Raw genomic sequence first — 14,571 nt, 5'->3', positions numbered from 1 at the left:
GCCTTGGCTGTCCTGGAACCTGCTCTATAGACCAGGCTGACCTTAAGCACAGCAATCTGGCTGCCTTTACCTCCCAAGAGTGTTCACCACCACACTTGGCCTAACTGCCACTATTGTTCCAGAGATTCAACAACCTCTTCTGACCCCTTGGACAATGCATGCAAGTGATGCAGACAAACCTGCAAAATATCCACCCACACATTAAATAAAATGCTGAGAGGGTCATGCACCTCATGCACAGGCGTGGCAACTCAGCTTTCTTTCAGGCTACAACTAGGAATATAGGCTGTGAAGCTCCAGATACCTGGACTTTTCAAGAGAAGCTAGAAAGTCAATTCTTAAAACTTTGTATAATGTATTTACTTAAAAACAAAAATCAAGAGCAGAAGAGATGGCTCAGTGGTTAAGAGGACTGGCCATTCTGAAGTCAGAGAACCTGGGTTTAATTCCCAGCAGTCACATGGCAGCTCACAATTGTCCATATTATTAATTCCAGTTCCAGGGGATCTGATACCCTCTTCTGGCCTCCAAGGGCAACAACCCAATAAAACGGAAAAGTGACATACCTAGAAGAAACACACACACACACACACACACACACACACACACATATATATAAAATACAAATTAAAAAGGAAGCCGGGTATTGTGGGGCACAGCTTTAATCCCAGCACTCAGGAGGTGGAGGCAGGTGGATCTCTGAGTTTGAGGCCAGCTCAATCTACAGAGTGAGTTCCAGGACAGGAAGGGCTACACAGAGAAACCTCATCCTAAAAAAAATTAAACAAACAAACTTAAATGTGAGTTCCTAAGACAAAGCTACAGGTCAGATTTAGCTCTAAGAATGCCAGTTCATCCTCTGCACTGCCACTCACATAAAGCTGAGGCCAAGAGATGGGACTTGCCAAAGCCAGAGTAAGAGAAGACAGCTCAGTTTTATTTCCAAATAGATATGGCCACCTAAGAAGATGGCCCTCACCTGTGTTTGCATTGCTCCCAATACTGTTGATGGCCGGCGGCACAGAGCTGGATGGGTGGAAGGGTACATGTCCGTTTTCCCGGGGTGGCTTGTCCTGCCAGCCTGGCCCTGCCTCTCCAGGGGCCAGCTCAGCAGGTCCACCCCATTCATCTGAGCCCTGGCGTGAATGGTAGGAGGGCTCTGGTCGGGTGCGGAACCCACTAGCTAGCCGCTCTTCCAGGTGGCTCAGCCAGAGGGCTAGCGCGTTGCGGTCCTCCAGCGTGGTGGCTGGGTGGATGAGGGCATAGGAGAGGAGCTGGCGGCTCTCCTCAATGAAGGCATTGCTCTCGATGGAATAGGCCAGCACTTTCTGCAGCAGTCTCATGTACTCAGACTTGGCCTCCGTGTTGCCTGGCTGGAGCAGGGGTAGATGGGACAGCAGGAGGGACACCACCTTCTCTTTGGACTCCTGTTGCCACTGGCTGACAATGGCTACAGCAGGAATAAGAGAACATCAGGAGTGTGAGTGGACAGTGTCAGAACCCAAAGCCCATGGTCTCTCCCTCATCTTTAATCTTCTCCACCTTCGACCATGTCCCTTACAGAGCTGAGACCAAACACATGTTCCCGCTTCTGAAGTCATTGTTGCTAGTTCTATCACTCCTGTCCTCAAAACCTTGCAGTGACCTCCAGTTCAGTCAGTCATGTGGAAGTCCTCTTACAACATGAAGGCCTGTTTCTTTGCCTATATCTACCTGCCTACCACCATCAGCAATATTTCCCTCTCTATCAAACAGCTTCTTGCCTAAAGGGAGAAGGTGCTGGAATATAAGTCAGAAGTTTGTTTTCTGGCATAAGATGGTATAGATTCTTCACCAGTTAGATTCAGGTAAGTCACCTTAAATCCCAATGAACATTGATTTCTTTGTTTACTTTTGGAGGCAGACTCTTGCTAGGTAGCCCAGGGTGGCCTTAAGCCTTGTCCCAAAACACTCTACCTGTAAAATTTGAGAGGAAATTATAGTACTTGATTCACAGTTTGGGCTTGAGACTCAATGAGCTAATAAGAAAAGCAGAGTGGGACTGGTGAGGTAGTCCACTGGGTAAAGAAGGCACTTGTTCCTGAGTCTGACAGGCTGACATGAATTTCTGGGAGGTACACGCTGCAAAACATCAGCTTCCTATAAATTGTCTTCTGACTGCTATACTGCTATGGCTTACAACCATCTTTCAAATGAGTGAATGAGTAAGTAAAAGCTAAAAATAATGGCCTGGAATAAAAAACTCTACATATGGGCTGGAGAGACAGCTCAATAGAGCACTGACGGCTCTTCCAGAGGTCCTGAGTTCAATTCCCAGCAACGACATGGTGGCTCACAACCATCTGTAATGGGATCAGATGCCCTCTTCTGGTGTGTCTGAAGACAGCTACAGTGTACTCATATACATACAACAAAATCTTTTTAAAAAGCTCTATATACAGTTGCTACAGTTTTTTAAACTGGTTTCTCTGCCTTCAAGTGACCACCTCCAATCTGTCCTGTCCATACAGGTGGGTTTATCTTTCTAAACCACTCTTCTGAGCAGAAGTTTACTATGGCAGCCTGCACCCAGACTCAAACCCAAAAACTCACAACACAATAGCAATTTCATTTCTATGCCACGCCTCCCCCCAAACACACTCATCATCAGATACTGATTTAGTACAAGTAGACCACCCCGTCTTCCTTGGGGCTCACCACTGTATTCATTCAAGCTCCCACAGTGAGGGTGAGTGAGATTCAAGGGTTCAGCTGCAATCACTTCCCCCCCTAGCCAAATACTAAGTATTAGCTCTGCCTTCCTCTCTACCCCTATAACTGTGGACTGAGCCTGAGGTCTTGAATGTGTTCAAGAAACACTCTACCACTGAGCTATGCCCTCAGCCTTCTTTTTCCCTTGTATTTTAAGATAGGGCCCACTAAAAGTAGCGCAGGCTAGTCTTGAACTCATTCTGTAATCCAGAGAGGCAATGAAGTGTAAGTGTAGTCCTCTTGCCTCAGTATACTAACTAGCTGCCATTTCAAGCCTGAACCACTAGGCCCAGATTGGTTGTGTATATTTATGCCCATATGTGTGTGTGTGTCCATATCTGTGTCTCATAGTACACTCATGGTGGTCACAACTTGTAAGAGTCAATTCTCTCCAAATACCATGTGGGTCCCAGAAATCCAACTTGGGATGTGAGGCTCACTTGCAAGTACCTTTACCAACTGAGCCAGCCATCTGCCAGCCCAGCTTGGTTATTTTAACATGATACACAAAACTAATATGGAATACTTTATAAATTTGAGTATCATTTCTGCACAACACTCATGTTAATTTTCTTGCTACTGTTTCAATTTTAGTATATGTGCTGTTAAAAACGAGCTGCAAATTCCACATTGTTTTTTTCCTTTTCTTTGAGATAGGATCTCACTAGCTCAGACTGGCCCCAAACTCTAAATTCTCTTGCTTCAGTTTCCTAAGTGTCCTGCTGTATTAAGCTTCAGCTCTACTGTATCAAGGGAACTCAGAATCATTCCTACTCGGCGTAGCTGTTACGAACTAAGTGAGATTCAGTTTATGGTCAGTCCTCTGGAAACACTGTTTTAACTTTTTATTATCAGTATTGTGGTCAGTGTATTTTACTGTGGTTTCTTCATTTTTCAACAATATACAAAGACTCTAGTTAGCCTAGGAAACAGAATGGGATTAGACCTCAGAAACCTAGATACAGCCAGGCCTGATGGTGCAAGCCTACGATTTCTATTCAAGCTCAAGGCCTGCAGTAGCTACAGGGTAAGTTCAAGGGCAGTGTTAGCAAGAGCATGTCTCAAAGGAAGAGAGAGAGGAAGGAAGGATGAGAGGGAGTGTGCACTGGGAATCCAGCTCATGGTGCAGAGCACACATCTGATGTATATGAGGCCTCCACATTCAAGACTAGGGGAAAAAGAAAGTCATGTGCCCGTAGCCAGTGTAGAATGGACACGCAGAAACTTGCAAATTGCTCCTCTGTACCTTCTGTTTTAATTCTGTAGCCTGGAATTCACATTAGTTTCTAATTCTACTTAAATGTGTATTTGGGAATACGTCATAGAACTGGGGCCTGGCCTGCAAGTCTCTGTTCTATGCTTTCTTGGAGAGCCCTGCTAAAGTACCAGGAGATCCATCCAGTCAAAGCCACCAGCTCACTTCATGACATCACTAGCTCCAGAGTAACAGAACTAGCAGTACTGCAAGCACCTCTCAACAGACCAATAGTGACGGCTGAAACTTGCTGAGCTCATACTAAGTATGGCTGTCCACCCCAAGCTTGACCATTTTATTATTTCTACACACAAGGAAGACTTGGGAAGGTAAAGTAACAGAACTGGCAAGTGACAAAGCTGACACCTAAGTTGCATGTCCTGCCTTGACAACTGGAAGAAACTTTCTCCATGACTTTCTTCCTTCATTTTATATGTACAGGAGTTGGTCTCCATGTGCATGCAATGCCTGTAGACGCCAGAAGAGGGTGTCAGATCCCCAGGTACTGGAGCTAATTGTGAGCCAACATGTGGGTGCTGGGAATGGGCCTGGGCCTCTGGAAAAGCAGTCAGTGATTACTGAGTTATCCCTGCAGCCTTCACTATGTAACTTTTCACCTTCCAGTACCAATGCTTTCTTCTCACACTGTACCTGCCACTCAAAGCCAGGAAACTGCCTCCCTTATCTATCTCATCTGAACCAGCTCTCAATGTACACAAAGCTCTCCCTCCAACCATCACAGCATTTAAAAAATAAAATAAACTTCTGATGGGGCAAGTTCTTCCTCAAGTCAGGAAACCCTTTCTACCCTACCCTTCTACTTCCAACTGGCATGGAGTCACATTAACTCTTTGATATCTTTCTTTTTTTGGACTTAGTTCCAACCTTTAATTTTTGATAATATAGTAAGTAATATTAAGGACAAAGTCAAAGGCCCTGCATTCCAGATTTCTGTAAAAGAAGTACAGGGTTGCCGAGATGTGAGCTGCTCAGATCTAGGCAAGGGCATCCATGAAGGATTAACAGTCTGGATGTAGTTAATGTGCAAGATGTGGCTCAGTGATGGGCGTATTTCTCTTTGCTCCTGCATCCCTACCCAGACTTCTCAATTGCTGTTGTTTAGGCGTTACAGTGTAGCCAGAGGCATCTAGGACAGAGAGAAGCCTTGTCTAAAGCTTCCCCCACCCACAGAGTACTGCCAGGACCCCAGGGCTATGGGATGCAGCTTCTCCTCTGGTACTGCCAGGGGACGTGACAGAATAGCCTCAAGGGTCGGGCTCAAAGAAGGACCTTGTTCTACTGCCCAGAAAGAGAGTAATTCTGAACCAATGAAGGCTGATCCTGGGGAAATGTGTGTTCATGTGTCTGAGTGGTGGTGGTAGGAAGGGCGGGCCTCCCAGGACTGGGAAGCATCAATGAGCACTGGAATGAGTCCAAGGAATGTGCACAGCCTCAGGCCTCGTGGGGTGAGCCCAGCTGGGGCTGCAGATGACGGGTGGAGATGGAACTTCTAGTTTCCTGTCCAGATCAGAAAACTCTGGCCCAGAGTTAAGGCACAGCAGGGGGCCAGTGAATACCTGCACAATTGAACCCAGATGGTCTGTTGGTAGGCAGTGGTGTCTATGTGTGTAATGTGCTCTCTCTGGGATCCCAAACATTCAGTCATCCTGCCTTAAGTTCTAGCAGAGCATATTCTGCAATTTCAAAAGGAAAAACCTGCCTGGAGTTGTAAAGAACAACAACAACAAGAACCTTTGTCTCCACGACTCAGTATACTGTAACCATGAACCAGTTCTTTAGATTCACTGAATCTTGGTTGGTTGTCTATGTAACGTTGGCTGTAAAAGCCCAGCAATCACAGGGTTGTACAGAATAAGGGTGCAAAACACCTGGCATGAGCAAGTGCCCAGCACATGAACATAGTATGTCCACTGTTCCTGGGTGGAAATCTTTCTTGAGGCCGTCTCAAGGCTCACCCACCCAGTGGTTCACTTAGCACAGCACATATGGGACTCCCCCTTAGGATTTCCCATGGGGTTGGGAAATTTACAATTATTTACCCAAGCCAGACATATGCCTGCCCTGAAGTTAGAGGCATAATTTGTAGTGATAAAATCCTGGAGGTGGGTGGACTGGCTTTGGGGGACCAAGCAACACAAGGATGCCAGTAGTCCGTCCTGTCAGAGATTCAAATTCGGGCTCTGAGGACATGGAGAGGGTAGACTGTGTGAGTGCCCTCTTTGGCTATGGGACAGGACTGACCAGGTGATCCAAGCAAAGTAGGTCATGACCCTGGGCCCTGGCAAATCATAGGAGCCAGTCTTTGAGATGATCACAAGAGTAAACCCATTTTTATACGCTTAGTGTTGCAACAATCATGCTGGCCTCTGGCACTAATCAGAGGAGCTGGGGCTTGGCTTCAGACATACTCTTCTCTGCCTCACCCCAGCTCAGAGACACGGGTTCACATTTTTGTTTGATGAACTATGTCAGTAGAGCCTGAAAGGGAAGGGTGGGGGTATCGGAGGATGAGTTCTCATGACTCACTCGCCATGGTCCCTTCTGACCCCAGTTTTCCCACCCAAATTCAGGGGGCTAGAAAGGAAGAGGCTTACATCTGCTAGATATGGAGACTGACTCAGAAGACTAGATGTAGAAAGAAATGCAATAACTGTAGACCAGGAAGCCACAGGATGAGGGAGAAGAGATCTTGGTTGCCTAGGCCCAATCTCCTCCTACCAGTCTATGGGAACATCCTTATGGTTCAAGACACACTAAGTGGGAAGGAGGCCAGGATTATTGTTGGAGCTCTAAACAGCAGAGAATTAGGAGAATTAGGGGTGATGACAAAATTCTAGGCCTCTCTGTCCTGGTTGGTTATTTTTGTCAACCTACCACAAGCTAGAATTTTCCTTAGAAGAGGAACTTCAATTGAGAAAATGCTTCCAGAAGATTGGCCTATAAGCAAGCCTGTGAAACATTTTCTTGATTAATTTTCTGTGGGTGGGCCCAGACAACTATGGACAGGTGATCCTGAGTGGTATTAAGAAGGCAGGTAGAGTAAGCTATAAAAATCCATTAAGTGGTGTTCCTCTGTGATATCTGCTTCAGTTCCTGCCTCCGGGCGCCTGTATGGAGTTCCTGCTTTGCTATCTCTTCAGGATGGACTGTCAGCTTAAGATGAGTAAGCCCTTTCTTCCCCAAGTTGCTTTGATCAACGTGCCTGCAACTCTAAGACAAGTAGATGGACCAGAAGGACATATGTCACACTACTTGGTCTTTATAAGAAGCTGGATCTCTCTCTGTGCCCATCCCTTCAGGATTCTCATTTATTGTGTCTGGGGTTGGGGGAAGGGAGGATTAGGAATCTAGATTTTAAGTTTTTCTGACCCTGTTCCTGAGATTCTGAGAATACATGCACGGGAAACACAAAGGAATGAAGAACCATAATGAGCAGAAAGAAATCAGTATCAGGAGAAACAGCTTTTCCCGAGGGCCAGGTACCAGTTCCAAGAGGCAGGAACAAACAGATAACTGGGGAAGTCTACCTAAGGGTGGATGTGACGGGAGATGCCACCTCTTTAGACCTAAAGCCTCAATCCATTAGGAACAAGTATTCAAGGCCCAGACTTTATCCATGGGCAGTTCCCTGAAAGTGATGCTGTGCTGGCAGATACCCTCCCTGCTCGATATGAGATATGCCGAGGCCTCCCTCTCTTCCTCATTCTGTTTTCCTTACCACTCTACCCATCAGTTTCATAGAAAACCTCTCAACAACTGACAGAAATGTAAGAGCAAATACGTTAGAATAACATATCTTCAGACCAAGAGCTCTAAGATGTCTAGAGATTCATCCTAGAGCTGCTTAAAGGATCTTTATTACAGCTTGAAAGAGCAAAACCAAGTGGACCAGGTGGTGGACAGAGCTAGCGGTCAACTATTCCCAAGTCAAAGTTGATTCCTACCCTCTAACCCGGCAGTTCTCAACCTTTGGTTCACGACCCCTTTGGGGATTGTGTATCAGATATTGTGTATATCAGATTATGATTCTTAATAGCAAAATTGCAGTTATGAAGCAGCAATAAAATGATTTTATGGTTAGGGGGGTCAACATAACATGAGGGACTACGTTAAAGTGCTGCAGCATTAGGAAGGCTGAGACCCACTGCTCAGACCCTATTCTGTGACTCAAAGCAAGTCACTCAGCTTCCCCATCCATAAAAATAGGCTTTTCTTACAGGTGCTGTGAGGGTTAGACAGCAATAGACAAAGCACTGCTGAGCATTACTGCGCGTGCCTGCAACCTCAGACTTGAGAGGCAGAGGCAGAAGTCACTGCACTGAAAGTTTGAGGCCAGCATAGGCTATAGGCTGAAATCCTGCCTCAAAAATATAAAAAAATAAAGGCCAAGTGTGGAGGTGCACACCTTTTATCCCAGCACCCAGAAAGAAACAGAAGCAGAAGCAGATGGATCTCAAGTTTGAAGACAGCCTGGTCTATATGGAGAGTTTCAGGCCAGGCAAGGCTACAAACAAAACAAGACCTTGTCTCAACAAACAGACCAAAACCAATAAATGAAAGACCCCACCTTTAACCTTCTATAGCAGTTGGTTTTTCTTGGAAGTTCTGAAACCAAATGCAAAACCTGAAAGTGCTCTAATAAATTAACAGTGAAAGCAATGGCTGACCTGATAAACAGATAAGGCTGGTGCTCAGGACTTGGTGGTGATGAAGAATGTGTAATGAGAATGTGATGAAGCTGTGTAAAACACTGGCTTGTCCCAAAGGAACACCACCCCACTTCTCCAGTGTGGGCAGAGCCATTCACTAAACAGACTTCCATCCTGGGGTACCAGAGCATGAGGAGCCTTCTTCTTTGGTGGAGAGGCTGGCAAGAGTGGAAGATCGCTGAGCTCTGAGCCTGCTGCAGCTAAACTGAGCTCAAACTGCTTTTTGCCTGCTAGGCCAATGTGACTCCTTGTCTACACAACTATTTTCTGTTGTGTGTGGTGCTTTTGCAGCTTTTACATCCAATTTAATAAGAAATAAGGGTGTTTTTATGGTGAGTGGGCCTGGAGAGATAGGAGAGGCCAGGTAGCTCTGTGGCTCCTCAAATCCCAATCTTGGAGACACATGCTGGAGCCCTCACCTATGAAACAGGGACAGCAGCACTAATCTTATAAGGTAGCTCTCGGGAGTGTTAAGTATGGCTGACAATAAAAACAATGGACAGTTACTGAGTATCTCCTGCTTATCGGGCATTGTGGGAAGAATTCCACCTGCATAAACTTACTGGCTCCTTATAAGCACCCTAAACATAGGTGGAATTAACCTTAAAGATGAGGAAACTGATGCATAATTATGGCAACTAACAACTGTTACTTCAGTCTAGGCAATGTGACTCAAGAGCCACCAAAGGACTCGACACAGTTAAGAGGCATTTGGTTTACAAGGGCTACATGAAAACTGCTGTTATGAAGATAAAGATAGAAAGAACAAAGGTGGGGCTGAAGTGATGGCTCAGTGGTTGAGAGCACCGACTGCTCTTCCAGAGGTTCTGAGTTCAAATCCCAGCAACCACATGGTGGCTCACAGCCATCTGTAATGAGATCTGATGCCCTCTTCTGATGCTCTTCTGGTGTGTCTAAAGATAGCTACAGAGTACTCACATACATAAAATAAATAAATAATTCTTAAAAAGAAAAAAAAAAAGAGAGACTCTGCAAGGAGTCCCCCAGTCCCCTTCTCAGCCAGCTTTTGGTTACTGACAACTCCCCATCTCCTACCTGTGTCACTGAGATCACCAGCTCTGCATCCAGCTAGCTGTGTCAAGGCCAAGAAGACGGTTACGCTTTTAGCAGTAGCCTTTGAGACAGTTCTCTAGACTGACTGTTCTTAGAATCTAAGGACAGGTTCTAGGGATGTCTGGCTCACCTATACCAGTGTCAGCTTCAGGGACAGAGTGCCTCTCTGCTGGGTTATTAAAGAACTGACATGAAGTTCTTTACTACATCTACATTAAAAACTCTCTTGAAGCTATTTGTGGCCTGAGACCAATCTACTTTTGGAAGTGAAACCTCCAACCCTGTGGGTTATAGAAGACTCTAGAACTCCTCTCTTAGATTTTGGTGTCCTAGGAAAACAAATCATTGCTCACCTTCTACTGACTCACTTCATGACTTACTTGCCTGTTCCTTTCAGCAGCTCAAATAAGCTAGCCAACATCTTTGCTCTATGTGGGCAGTTTCCAGTTTATATTGCTCTCCTTCTGGGAATCTCCATTCCACACCTGAGGACAGCTGACAACAACACAGCCCCAGGAGACCAGACAAGCACAGAACATCCATTTCTCAGCTCTAGTGTTGGTTGGCCTCTGTGGCACCTGCTCCTCCCACTGTACTTCCATCTCTAGGGGCAGAGACTCACCAGCACTGTTGGCCTCTGACTCCAGCAGGTGGATATCATTGCAGTCCGCCAGCGAGTGCTCCAGGCAGAGCTGCAGAAAGCGGGCTTGGGTACGGGTGACCCGCTTCAGAAGTGACAGCAGGGCCACTGTCTGCTCACACTCATTCCAGCCCTTGAACCAGCTAGCGAGGATGCCCACTTGGTCTCGGAACATCATGGTGCCAGGCCTGGGGCCAGGGTTGGGGGACGGCGGTGGCAAGGGCCAGCGCCGTCACATGGTCTCGGCTCTGGGATCCTGTTTCCTCTCCCCTAGGGGCCAGGGCTTGAGGTTGTCCCCTGGCGTGGTGGCAACGGGTGGTGGGGGGAGGAGGGAGCCTGCTTACATCAGGGGAGGTCTTGGTCCAGCCACACCTCTCCAGGCTCCTAGAAAAGAAAGCAAAGGGATCAGAGGGGGTATAGGGGTTGAAATTTGTCATGAATAAATTACAGGATAAGGGCCCTGTTCATGTTTCATCGAGTTTGTTCTAAGTTTCTGGGAAAAGCCAGCAGCAGATACTGAACCAGCTCTTCTCAAACTGAGGACCCATGGAACAGGCATGACTGGCACCCCTTCAAGACAAATCAAAGATTAAGCCAAAATGGTATTCAGAAACAAGAAGGAAGAGATGATGTATATCTGAGAAAAGATCTGAATGAAGGAAGGTCTGGTTCAAGATGGCGTGACAAAACAGACATGTGACCTAGAAGAGAATCCCTGACCTTGCTAGTTTCATGCTGCCTCCTTTTAGAGCTGAACAGTGACTGTTCACCAGCAGAAAAAAACCCCAGGGCTCCTTAATTACTTCAAATTAAAACCCACAATTCTGGCTCAAGAGTGGGAGGTGGAGCAGTGACCCCAGTAGAGATCCCAGGTATGCAGACAGCAGATGTTGACAGCAGTTATCTAGCCACGAATTGGATGGTAAATATGAGCCCAGGGCATGAACATGGACAGGCTTGTTTAAAGATCACTACCATAAACGGATCTCATGCCTTTCAACCCAGCTCTGCTGCTCTAAGACTCCACCTCTCTGTGAAGTAAACCCCTTCCAGCCTTCCTCTTCAGTCTTTGAAGTCAGCTTCAGGTCCAGACTCTGAGACAGAAATTCCCTTGACTTTTCAGGAGACCGGATTGTTATCAAAGAGCCAACACAGTGCCAACTTGAAGGGAATGGGGCAGATTAAAAAGCAAAGATACCCAAATAAGTAAATGTCCAAATTCCTCTAAAGCAAAGTGAACTATACAGAAGTTGTTTGAAGTGGGCAAACAGTAGGTCTAGTTGTATTTCAGTTGACTTGTTTCTAGACATTCCTCTGACGCCTTTCTCAAGTGTCTGGAGCTTCAAGTGTCCACCCAACATTCCCCTATCTGTCTCTCTTGCAACCAGTGCCCTCCGTTAAATTCCCCCAGGGCTACGCAAGAACCAAGAACTCTATACATAGACCTACTGTGCATATGACCTGTAGAGCCCGACTTACAGTATCCTGACCAGGGCTATAGGCTAGCCAAGTTATTTGGATCTCAGCACAGTATCACTTCCTCAGTGACAATATTCCAGAAGCTCTCCCATGATCACACATTTGTATTAGTGCTCTCATGTCTATATAAAATGACACTATATTCATGTTATATGTTTATTGTTCTCACCAAAATTTAAGTTACATAGCCAACGTGAGCCCAACTGTCCCTCACTCATTTAAAAAATTATTACATTTTATTTTTTTATATGAATGCCTGTATATGCACATTCCACAGAGCACATGTGGAGATCAGAGGACAATTGTGAAAGATGGCTTTCCCTTTCCATCATGTGGGTCCCAGAGAATTGAGGCTTGGTGGCAAGCATCTTTACCCATCAAGTTATCTTGCTGGTCCAGAATATACTTTAAAAATAAATATCAGCAAGCTATGGGAACACATACCTTTAATTTCAGCACTCAGAAACAGGTGGATCTCTGTGATTCTGAATCTTTGAAAGATTTGTGGATCTTTGTGTATTTGAAGCCAGCCTGGTCTATATATTAAGGTCTAGGCCATCTAGGACCACATAGTGAGAACTTGTCTTAGAGCAAAAACATAACCCAAAAGCAATGGGATGGGGTGGAGGTCAAGACAGGGTCTTTACAAAAGCCTGCCTTGCTATGTTCTGCCTAATTTCTTTTAACTATCTGTGTGTGCGCACTACATGCATATTCAGGTACCCGAGGTGGCCAAAGGCTTCAGATACCCTAAAGATCCTTAAGCCTTAAGCCATCTGATATTCATGCTGGGAACAGCACTCAGGTGACCTCCTCTGACTGTGTAGTATACACTCTTAACCACTCTAACCAAGACAAAAGATCTTGTTATGTGACCCTGAATAGCCTGAAGTTACAATCTTCCTTGCCTGAGACTCCTACATGCTGGTATTATGGTCATGCATCGTGGTACCTGGTTCAATGACAATACTCATCAACAGGGCATAACTAATATAATGTGACAGATGCTAATAAGCAAGGAGGGCCAAAAGCATAACTAGTGAAGAGGGGCAGCATGAGATTCACTAGCAGTGGCTATCTGTAAGCCTATCCTCCAGGAGGCTAACTCAGGAGAATTGCTACGAGTTCAAGGTCAACCAAGACACAAAGTGAGATCCTGTAAAGAAAGTGGTATAGAACCATTAGTATTTCATGTGTGGAAGGATGAACTCCAGGCTGTTGAGATGGGTTACTCTGGGGAGACAGGAGAATTACTAATACTCTAAAATGTATACCATTTCACTAGATATGTATAAACACACACTCTCACTTAAAAGAATTTCAGCCTTTAATCCCAGCACTTGAGAGGCAGAGACAGGTGGATTACTGAGTTCAAGGCCAGCCTGGTCTTACAGAGTGAGTTCCAGGTCAGCCAGGACTACACAGAGAACATGTGTTTTGAAAAACCAAAACCACCCAAAACAAAAACAGAACTGAGGCTGCTTTCTACTTCCTCCCAGTGAGAGAGCACTGTGCCACCCTGGAAGCAGCACTTGCCCTCCCTGCTCCAGCAGTTTGTAGCTTTAGGTCCCAGGGAGACAGCAGCTGCTTCAACATAAGACTTCTATATAATGGAGCTGTCCAAGGATGGAGCAGGCCACCATGTGAGGAGGTAAGAAGTCCCTGGCTGTTGGAAGCAGTTAAGCAGAGGCTGGGTGGACACCCCTTGGGAATGGAAGTGGTTCCTCCACTGGGAGACAGCTCTTGTGAAACCAGGCATGTTACTATTTCAGGGAGGTTTGTTTGATATGCCAAAAGTATTTACAGCAAAAAGATGACCAAATTATCAGGCAAAAATGGTGCATATTTCCATCCATTAATTCTTTTACTAGGTTGTTACTTTTCCTAAGCAACAACACTGTATCACCAATAAGCTGCTGAATAAACATCAATTCAGCTTCTTCCAGCAGAGCTCTGGGACAGCATGAGGTCTCAAATGTGGTGCTCACCAGGCTAAGCTTTAGCAGAGCTGGCCACTGGGGACTATACTGAGTTGCACAGCACACAGCTTGTTTAGAGGCAGAATACACTATTCCACTCTAATCAACTGTTGCCATGTGGAAACAGATTCCTATTAATTCTTCAAATTTTTTTAAACTAGAAGAGGAAATCTGGCTTTGAAAAAAAAATTCCCTATTTTTAAATGTTGGAAACTAATTCACATTAAAACAGCAACTGTGAACTACAACACAGAACAACAAAACCCCAAAACATTGTGGCTGTAGTACTTGAAACAAACTGGAAATAGGCCAAAAACCAACTAAAAATTCTTCCCCAGGCCCACTTCAAGTCACCCAGATGTTCAAGGGACATAATTGGTAGGGAGGAGACAGGTGGAGCTGTCTCTAATGGTCTGCAGTGGATCTGGGGTTTCCACAAATTCACCCGTAAGACCAAACTATGGAAAACCATTCCTTAGTTAAACCCAAAGACCTGAGATTGATTCCCAGAACCAACATGATAGAAACAACTCCAAGCTGTCTTTCTGACGTCCACACACGTACACACCATGTGCTTGCACAAACACACTAAGTAAAATGTAATTCAAAATACTTTTGTTTTGTTTTAAAAGATCTCCATGAATTGCGACCAGTCTGATCTAT

General features: G+C 45.5%; 1 protein-coding gene across 1 annotated transcript in view; it reads right to left on the bottom strand.

Annotated features, from left to right (window-relative positions):
- SAMD4B (sterile alpha motif domain containing 4B) overlaps nucleotides 1-14,571 on the bottom strand; it is a 37,665-nt gene that overhangs the window by 12,948 nt on the left and 10,146 nt on the right. The window contains exons 2-3 of the mRNA XM_080908840.1: nucleotides 10,433-10,834; nucleotides 980-1,450 (exon numbers count right to left, since the gene is read on the bottom strand). Of these exons, the coding sequence (XP_080764966.1) occupies nucleotides 980-1,450; nucleotides 10,433-10,628 (667 nt within the window). The 5' untranslated portion in view covers nucleotides 10,629-10,834. The remainder of the gene's footprint in view (nucleotides 1-979; nucleotides 1,451-10,432; nucleotides 10,835-14,571) is intronic.

Source organism: Micromys minutus, assembly GCF_963924665.1.
Source record: "Micromys minutus genome assembly, chromosome: 32".
NCBI lineage: Eukaryota > Metazoa > Chordata > Mammalia > Rodentia > Muridae > Micromys > Micromys minutus.
This window is presented reverse-complemented; position numbering and strand designations above follow the sequence as displayed.